Source organism: Elephas maximus, chromosome 21 (assembly GCF_024166365.1).
Source record: "Elephas maximus indicus isolate mEleMax1 chromosome 21, mEleMax1 primary haplotype, whole genome shotgun sequence".
NCBI classification, from domain to species: domain Eukaryota; kingdom Metazoa; phylum Chordata; class Mammalia; order Proboscidea; family Elephantidae; genus Elephas; species Elephas maximus.
Window position 1 is genome coordinate 64,829,827 of NC_064839.1, and position 10,200 is coordinate 64,840,026.

Below are 10,200 nucleotides of genomic sequence, written 5' to 3' on the forward strand. Positions count from 1 at the left end.
TATTATACAGCCACAGTAGTCAAAACAGCCTGGTACTGGTACAAGAACAGGCACATAGACCAATGGAACAGAATTGAGAACCCAGATATAAATCCATCCACGTATGAGCAGCTGATATTTGACAAAGGCCCAGTGTCAGTTCATTGGGGAAAAGATAGTCTTTTTAACAAATGGTGCTGGCATAACTGGATATCCAATTGCAAAAAAATGAAACAGGACCCATACCTCACACCATGCACAAAAACTAACTCCAAGTGGATCAAAGACCTAAACATAAAGACTAAAATGATAAAGATCATGGAAGAAAAATAGGGACAACGTTAGGAGCCCTAATGCAAGGCATAAACAGAATACAAAACATTACCAAAAATGATGAAGAGAAACCCGATAACTGGGAGCTCCTAAAAATCAAACACCTATGCTCATCTAAAGACTTCACCAAAAGAGTAAAAAGACCACCTACAGATTGGGAAAGAATTTTCAGCTATGACATCCCCGACCAGCGCCTGATCTCTAAAATCTATATGATTCTGTCAAAACTCAACCACAAAAAGACAACCCAGTCAAGAAGTGGGCAAAGAATATGAACACGCACTCACTAAAGAAGATATTCAGGCAGCTAACAGATACATGAGAAAATGCTTTCAATTGTTAGCCATTAGAGAAATGCAAATTAAAACCACCATGAGATTCCATCTCACTCCAACAAGGCTGGCATTAATCCAAAAAACACAAAATAATAAATGTTGGAGAGGCTGCGGAGAGATTGGAACTCTTATACACTGCTGGTGGGAATGTCAAATGGTACAACCACTTTGGAAATTTATCTGGCGTTTTCTTAAAAAGTTAGAAATAGAACTACGATACAACCCAGAAATCCCACTCCTCGGAATATACCCTAGAGAAATAAGAGCCTTCACACAAACAGATATATGCACACCCATGTTTACTGCCGCTCTGTTTACAATAGCAAAAAGCTGGAAGCAACCAAGGTGTCCATCAACGGATGAATGGATAAATAAATTGTGGTATATTCACACAATGGAATACTACGCATCGATAAAAACAGTGACGAATCTGTGAAACATTTCATAACATGGAGGAACCTGGAAGGCATTATGCCGAGCGAAATTAGTCAGAGGCAAAAGGACAAACATTGTGTAAGACCACTATTATAAGATCTCGAGAAATAGTATAAACTGAGAAGAACACATACTTTTGTGGTTACGAGGGGGGGAGGGAGGGAGGGTGGGAGAGGGTTTTTTACTGATTAGTTAGTAGATAAGAACTGCTTTAGGTGAAGGGAAGGACAATACTCAATACATGGAAGGTCAGCTCAATTGGACTGGACCAAAAGCAAAGAAGTTTCCGGGATAAACTGAATGCTTCAAAGGGCAGCGGAGCAAGGGCGGGGGTTTGGGGACCATGGTTTAAGGGGACTTCTAAGTCAATTGGCAAAATGATTCTATTATGAAAACATTCTGCATCCCACTTTGAAATGTGGCATCTGGGGTCTTAAGTGCTAACAAGCGGCCATCTAAGATGCATCAATTGGTCTCAAGCCACCTGGATCAAAGGAGAATGAAGAACACCAAGGTCACACGATAACTATGAGCCCAAGAGACAGAAAGGGCCACATGAACCAGAGACTTACATCATCCGGAGACCAGAAGAACTAGTTGGTGCCCGGCCACAACCAATGAGTGCCCTGACAGGGAGCACAACAGAGAACCCCTGAGGGAGCAGGAGATCAGTGGAATGCAGACCCCCAAATTCGCACAAAAAGACCATACTTGATGGTCTGACTGAGACTAGAGGAATCCTGGCGGTCATGGTCCCCAAACCTTCTGTTGGGCCAGGACAGGAACCATTCCAGAAGACAACTCATCAGACATGGAAGGGACTGGACAGTGGGTAGGAGAGAGATACCGATAAAGAGTGAGCTATTTGTATCAGGTGGACACTTGAGACTGTGTTGGTATCTCCTGTCTGGAGGAGGGATGAGACGATAGAGAGAGTTGGAAGCTGGCAAAATTGTCACGCAAGGAGAGACTGGAAGGGCTGACTCATTAGGGGGAGTGCAAGTGGGAGTATGGAGTAAGGTGTATATAAACTTATATGTGACAGTCTGACTTGATTTGTAAACGTTCACTTGAAGCTCAATAAAAGTTAAAAAAAAAAAAAAGATAGGAAAGACAAGACCAAAATGGATATCAGAAGAGACTCTGAAACTTGCTCTTAAGCCTAGCAAAAATGGCGAGACTTAGTCTCTTGTACTTTGAACACGTTATCAGGAGGGACTAGTCCCTAGAGAAAGACATTATGCCTGGTAAAATACAGGGTGAGTGAAAAAGAGGAAGATCCTCAAGAATATCCATTGACATAGTGGCCGGAACAAGGGGCTCAAACATAGCAATGATTGTGAGGACAACTCAAGACCAGGCAGAGTTTTGTCCTGTTGTCAGGGTCGCTGAGTCGGAAGCAACTTGACAGCACCTTAAGTGTAGAGTAGCTAAAGTGAATGGCAGAAATGATGAAGTAAAAGAGCTGAAGAGAAGATTTCAAAGGGCGGCTCAAGAAGACAAAGTAAAGTATTATAATCAAATGTGCAAAGACTTGGAGTTAGAAAACTGAAAGGGAAGAACATGCTCACGTTTCTCAAGCTGAAAGAACTGAAAAAAAAAATTCAAGCCTCAAGTTGTAATACTGGAGGATTTTACAGGCACAATATCAAACAACGCAGGAAGCATTAAAAGAAGATGGAAGGAATACACAGAGTCCTTGTACCAGTAAGAAATGTTCAACGTTCAACCATTTCAGGAGGTAACATATTGTCATGGATTGAATTGTATCACCCAAAAACACATGTCAACTTGGCTAGGTCATGATTCCACTGTATGATCCTATGATTGTCTACCATTTTATCTTCTGATGTAATTTCCCTGTATGTTGTAAATCCTATCACTAAATGATGTAATAAACTGGATTAGTAGCAATTATACTGATGAGGTCTACAAGATTAGGTAGTGTCTTAAGCCAATCCCTTTTGAGATATAAAAGAGAGATGCAAGCAGAGAGACACGGGGACCTCATACCACTAAGAAAGCAGCACCAGAGCAGAGTTTGTCCTTTGTATCCAAGGTTCCTGCTCAGAGACGATCCTAGGCCAAGGAAAGATTGATGACAGGGACCTTCCTCCAGAGCCAACAGGAGAAAGCTTTCTCCTGGAGGTGACGCCCTGAATTTGGACTCGTAGCCTACTAGAGAGTGAGAGAATAAATTTCTCTTTGTTAAAGCCATCCACTTGTGATATTTCCGGTATAGCAGCATGAGATGACTAAGACAGATGTGATCAAGAATCGATGATATAGGAAGAGATCCAAGCCACACTGAAGGCACTGGCAAAAAATAAGGCTCCAGCAATTGATAGAATAACAGTTGAGGTGTTTCAACAAACAGGTGCAACACTGGAAGCTCTCACTTGTCTATGCCAAGAAATTTGGAACACAGCTACCTGGCCAGCTGACTAGAAGAGATCCATATACGTGTCCATTCCAAAGAAAAGAGATCCAACAGAATGTGGAAATTATTGAAGAGTATCATTAATATCACACTCAAGTAAAATTTTGCTGAAGATCATTTAAAAATGGTTGCAGCAGTACATCAACAGGGAACTGCCAGAAATTCAAGCCGGATTCATCAGGAGGTGGAATGAGGAATATCATTGCTGATGTCAGATGGATCATGGCTGAAAGTAGAGAATACCAGTAAAGATATTTACCTGTGTTTTATTGACTATGCAAAGGCATTTGACTGTGTGGCTCATAAGAAATTATGGATAACACTGTGAAGAATGGGAATTCCAGAACGCTCAGTTGTGTTCATGCAGAACCATTTCTTCCATTTGCTTTAGCTACACAGACCAAGAGGCGGTCGTTTGAACACAACAAGGAATACTTCGTGGTTTAAAATCAGAAAAGGTGTGCTGTAGGGTTGTATCCTTTCACCACACCTATTCAATCTATATACTAAGCAAACAATCCAAGAAGCTGGATTATATGAAGAAGAATGGGGCATCAGGATTTGAGGAAGATTCATCAATAACCTGCGATATGCAGATGACACAACCTTGCTTGCCGAAAGCAAAGAGGACTTGAAGCACTTGCTGATTTGATTTAGATCAAAGACCACAGCCTTCAGTATAAATTGCACCTCAACATAAAGAAAACAAAAATCCTCACACCTGGACCAATAAGCAACATCAGGAAAAAATGGAGAAAAGACTGAAGTTGTCAAGAATTTCATTTTACTTGGATCCACAACCAAAACCCATTGAAGCAGCAGTCAAGAAATCAAATGATGTATTGCACTGGGCAAATCTGCTGCAAAAGACCTCTTTAAAGTGTTAAAAAGCAAAGAGGTCACTTCGATGACTATGGCTGCACCTGACCCAAGCCGAGGTATTTTCAATCGCCTCATATGCATGTGAAAGCTGGACAATGAATAAGGGAGACTGAAGAAAATTGATGCTATAATTCAAATGGTGTTAGTGAAGAATATTAAATATACCATGGACTGCCAGAAGAATGAACAAATCTGTCTTGGAACAGGTACAGCCAGAATGTGCCTTAGAAGCAAGGATGTCAAGATTTCATCTCAAGTACTTCGGACTTGTTAACAGGAGGGACCAGTCCCTGGAGAAAGGCATCATGCTTGGTAAAGTAGAGGGTCAGCAATAAAGAAGGAGAGCCCTCAGGCAGATGAACTGACCAGTGGCTACAACAATGGGTTCAAACATAGTAACGACTATGAGGATGGTGCAGGACAGGGCGGTGTTTTGTTCTGTTGTACCCAGGGTCACTATGAGTCCGAACTGACTGGACGGCACCTAACAACAACAACATGGTCACAGCCTGAAATCTCTATGGAGCACACTTTTGCTCTGCAACACATGGGATTGCCATGAGATGGGATCTATTTGAGGGCATTGGTATAAGGAAGTATCAACTGGGAAGAAGCTGAGGGAACTTTCTAGAGTGCAGGAAAAATTTTATAACTCAATATGGGTGGTGATTACAATGTCAGAATTGATCTAACTGTACAGTGATTGTGTTATACCTCGATACAAAAGCGTGGCTGATTGACAGGCCAAGTTTTAAAATACGTTTTAACTTTTCTTCCAAGGAGAAGTTAATATCCATTTTAGTATATTAATTCATACTAATCAAAGACATATCATAAATTTACTTAAATCGGTGACCAACCTGTTAACACCAGCTGCATTTACCAGGAAATTAACTCGACCTAAATGTTTCTCCATCTCTTCAAACGTACTTTGAACATCATGTTCTTTGGCAACATCACAGCTAAATGCCAAATGACCATCTAAACAAACAAAATTAGAGTAGAATTATTTACAGATTATTACTGGAATTAACTATTTATTGAATACACGTGTCAAGCATCTACTATATACTGGGACTATGCTAATCCAGACTCTAGAAGTAAAAGCTGAGTAAATCATGGGTTCCTGTTCTGGTGAAACTGAGTTTAAGCAAACTGGGATGGCCAGGAGAGGAATAGGAAGGAATGATGTAACACTACATAAAGTTAATCTTAAAACTTTTCAACGAAAATGGGAAGGGCTTTTTTCCCTGTTCATAATGCTCTGTAAGAGTCATTTAATATTTATAGCTTTGACACTGACCCCATTCTGCACAATTTAATCATCTTTTTTTCCTTCCTCAGAGTAACACAATGGCAATGAATACAGTAAGACTCATTCACGGAAATTCTTCCTGGCCTATAACTGGTTTTTGTTGTTGTTATCTTTTAGAGAGCCCAATATTCTTCCAACTAGAGTGAACAATCTGGCTAAATTAGTGATACCAAACCAATCGGTAATTTTACGGGTTATAGCTACGAGATGTACCCCCAAAGCCTCTATACTTCCCACACCTTCCTGGTAGCAAATAAGGTGGATTAGTCCATTCCAATAAACAAACAGCAGCTTCTGAGTACCTTTCGAATGCCCTATGTCTCCCTAACCATCAAAAGGGACTTAAATTCGCAAAACACGCAAAAAAAAAAAAAAAAAAAAGACTAATCATTATTAATAAGCAAGGAAAAAAAATGGGGTTTAAATGTGGTAAAAAGGAATTTGGCAGAGCAAATTTCAATTGTCCGTTTGCAAAATTCACCAAAACGATTTAGTAACTTATTGAGTATTTATGGATGTAGTAAGGCCAGCCCGGTATATTCCAAAATTGGCTGGTACTGAAAAGGATTTCTTTTTGAAACACTGTGTTGTGCATCCCCACGGGGGCAGGAACTGCCCTCTGCAAAACTGAAGGGAACCGTTTGTGTCTGCCACGCCTACCACTCCTGCCTGTCTCCCCGGCGCCCGGGATCTCGCGCCACGGGTGCGCCCTTTTCCCTACATAAAGTTAACCGTTGTTGTGACCGGCTCCTGCCAGATGTCCAAACAAAGCAGCTCCTCAAGGTTAGCCCTGACCGCAGGGAGGTGAGCGCATGCATATTCATGGACCTCCACAAGACTGCAAAATGTCGACTTAAAGTAAAGCCCAATTGTGCAGTCCTCGCCACAGGCAATGTGACCGGGCTGTCCTGCCCGGCACAGGGTGGGTGGTGAGACGGTTCTGCGCAAGCTGCAACCTGCACTTGGGACGGACTGCTCCTGCACGCCTCTGCGACGTTCGGTAGCTAAACCTCAGGGCATCAAGGCCAGACCAGCTCGTTTTAGAGATGAGAAAAGACTTTAAGGTGCCTGGAACGCAGCCCCACAAATGGACAACTCCAGTTCGGTACCTACCGCCGAGGTCCCCGGCGGCGGCTTTGGCCATTTCCAGATTCCTGGCGACAATCGCCAGTCGGTAGCCTTTCTGGGCCAGTAACTGGGCCACCGCCCTGCCAATGCCCCGGGAACCTCCAAAAACGGCACAGACTTTGGCCATCTTGGACTTCGAAATCGCAAACTCGGAGAAAGAGGCCTGGGAGTGGCGGGCTTTTCCAGGTTCCTCACGCTTTTACACCCCTGCGACTCCAAGAGAAACTAAACCGCCACAAAAATGCACACCTCCACACCTCCTCCTGTCGCCGGACTCTGGCAATCCAGGGAGACTCGAAGAGAAGCCAGGCGTATGGAGTCATAGCGCTGACGTCAGCGCGTACGGACTCCCAGGTGCTGAGTCCAAGACGACGCGAGCGAGAGACGCCCGTCGGCCAATGGCTGGACGAGAAGGGGCTGCGCTGCATGCTGGGACTTGAAGTTTTGACTCCGGAAGGGACGAGGCGCGGGCGCACTGCTCAGTGGGAAATGTAGTCAAGGCGTAGGGAATCGGAATTAGAGCTCTGGTCAACCAACCATCTCGATTTGCCCAGGTCTGAGGGAGTTTTGGTTGGAGGGAGTTGTAGGAGCCCAGGTGGCGCAATGGTTAAAACGCTTGGCTTTAACCAACAGGCAAGTTGGCAGCTCAAACCCCCTAGCTGCTCTGCGGAAGAAAGATGTGGCAGTCAGATTCTGTAAAGATTTATAGCCTTGGAAACCCTGTGGGCAGCTCTATTACATCCTGTAGGGTCGCTGTGAATCAACTATGGCAGTCAGAGGGAGTCGTTGAGATGTAGAACTTTCAGTTTTAAAGCCAGGACAGTCTGCAGGAAACCGCTATGAGTTGCTCACCTTGGTTAAAGCCCAGACTGTACATTGTTGGGCGTGAGCATGTCGGAGCTACAGTGTCTGTCTCAGGTTTTGTCTTTGGATGAAGACCTGGTGTCCTACCCACTGTAGGAGTGGCCCCTAAACATGCGACTCACAACAAAACCTACCCTACCATCCCCAAGTTGCTGCAGACTGGGCCTTACGCTGCCAGGACCTTACCATTCATCTCATGGTGTTTCCAAGACAGACTCCCTGTCAAAGAACACCAAGTTGGAGGAGCTCAGTACGTAATTGAATGACTGATATTGCAAGGATTAAACAAATGTACTCTGCAGCAGACAAACAAAAATGGGTTCCTACAGTGCCCTGTGGGATAATTAGCTAAAACTGAGCATTTATTACAAAAAGGAAGGGTTTTAATAAAAGAAAAAGGAAGCATTTCTTGATATAATATCATTGCACTAGATGATTCAGGAAAGCTTGAGTCATGGTTCCCTACCATTAAAAACAGTCACCCGTCTGTAAGTTTTTCATACCATGGCGACTTTCATGTTGCTTTAATCCTACATCCAGTATTTCAAATACTTCCAGACTAAGACAGACTAGGAAGAAAGGGCTGGCAATCTACTTCTGAAAATTAGCCAATGAAAACGTTATGGATCACAGTAGAATATTACCTGATAAAGTGCTGAAAGATGGGCCCCTGGATGGAAGACACTCAAAACACACAGTGGCCACAACAATGGACTCGAGCAAAGCAATGATCATGAAGATGGCACCAGCAACAGTTTGTTCTGTTGTACATTGGGTAGCCATGAGTCAGAGCCGACTGGACAGCAACGAACACCACCACTACTAAAAAATATACAACCTCGGACAACAGGATTAATACACATGAAACACTAACAAGTAGTTCAAAATCATATTTAATAAAGTACAACATTTTATTAACATAAGAGCTCAGAGAAAAAGGAGGTCCATGAAGAGCTAAGGGGTGCATGGAAAAGGTGGGCTTGAGGGCTAAGTGAGATTTAAGTAAAAAGAAGGAAAGAGTAGAAGTCTGGAAACAAATTGAATAGTATTTTTTTTTTTAATGTTTATTCTGCCTAAGTCCAAAAGGAATTTGAAACAGATTGCAAAAATACATGATTAAATTATTTTAAAAGGCAAAGATGACCAACCCACCTCCCAAGACCAGAACAATAAAGTGAGGCCAGTTGAAAGTTAATACAATTTGTATAAGAATCTATTCAGTGCTGAAGAAGGGATGCATGGACGATTCCAAGTTTCTTAGTGGCCAAATTGGCCAAAATCAAAACCAAACCCATTGCCATCGAGTCAATTCCAACTTATAGTGATCCTATAAGACAGGGTAGAACTGTTTCCAAGGAGCAGCTGGTGGATTCCAACTGTCAAACATTAGGTTAGCAGCAGCTGATCTCTTAACCACTGCACCACCAGGGCTCCAAAGCATCCAAGGGCACCTAGTTACCATGGTAATTTCTATAAGAAACAAAGATACTGGTTGTCAGGCAGAGAGGTCTATGCAAAGATTCTTCAGTGGATTTTCATAAAGGGCAAACAAAGCCCTTTATAACGGACAATGCTCTTCAGGAAAAAAAAAAAAAAAAACCATAGCAAGGCAGTTTTTTCAGCATCTATCATTGTAAGCAGAGGATACAACGCCAAACCAGACTTTATTAAAAGCGAATACAATAGGAAGTTACACAATATAAACAACGTTCAGAAACAAGAATGAACCTTTTGTATACCTGAAACACTGAAGAAACAAGCCTAATTACAGGGAAGTTGAAACGGTGACCCATTACAGCAGGCTTTAAAGCCAGGTGCAGGCATTAAACAGGGAGGTACTATAGGCCTTTTTCCCCAGAAGTAACAGAATAAAAGCTACTTTTAAGAACAATTAGTCTAGTAGTGACCTCGGAATGGGTTGGAGCAAATATGTCTAAGCCCCCTCCCACCAGACACCCGTATACAATCTTGGAAAGGAACGACCGTTTTCGACAAATTATCAATATATACCAAAAATAAACCTATTGCCATGGAGTGGATTCCGACTCATAGCAACCCTATAGGACAGAGTAGAACTGCCCATAGGGTTTCCAAGGCTGTAAATCTTTACAGAAGCAGACTGCCACATCTTTCTCCCTAGGAGTAGCTGGTGGGTTCGAACTGTAGACCTTTCGGTTAGCAGTCGAGCGCTTAAAAGTCACCAGGGCTTCTCATTACCAATACATAAATCAAACCAAACCTGTTGATGTCGAGTAGATTCTGACTCATAGCGACCCTACAGGACAGAGTAGAACTACCCTATAGGGTTTCAGAGGAGCAGCTGGTGGATTTGAACTGCTGACCTTTTGGTTAGCAAGAGAGCTCTTAACCACTGTGCCACAGCATATAAGCTACCCTAAATGCCCATTGCATTCCTGGTTTCCAGCGTCTTAGGGCAAACCAGAAGAGTTCAATTTTTGTGGACACTTCCGTCAATTACAAAGGAAAAG

At 42.8% G+C, this 10,200-nt stretch overlaps 1 protein-coding gene across 2 annotated transcripts in view; it reads right to left on the minus strand.

Annotated features, from left to right (window-relative positions):
* Window positions 1-7,171, minus strand: part of CBR4 (carbonyl reductase 4) — a 109,722-nt gene extending 102,551 nt beyond the window's left edge. For both annotated transcript variants that reach the window (XM_049864839.1, XM_049864838.1), the window contains exons 1-2: window positions 6,833-7,171; window positions 5,265-5,385 (exon numbers count right to left, since the gene is read on the minus strand). In XM_049864839.1, coding sequence (XP_049720796.1) covers window positions 5,265-5,385; window positions 6,833-6,974 — 263 coding nt within the window. In that variant the 5' untranslated portion in view covers window positions 6,975-7,171. The remainder of the gene's footprint in view (window positions 1-5,264; window positions 5,386-6,832) is intronic.
* Between the last annotated feature and the right edge of the window lie 3,029 nt (window positions 7,172-10,200).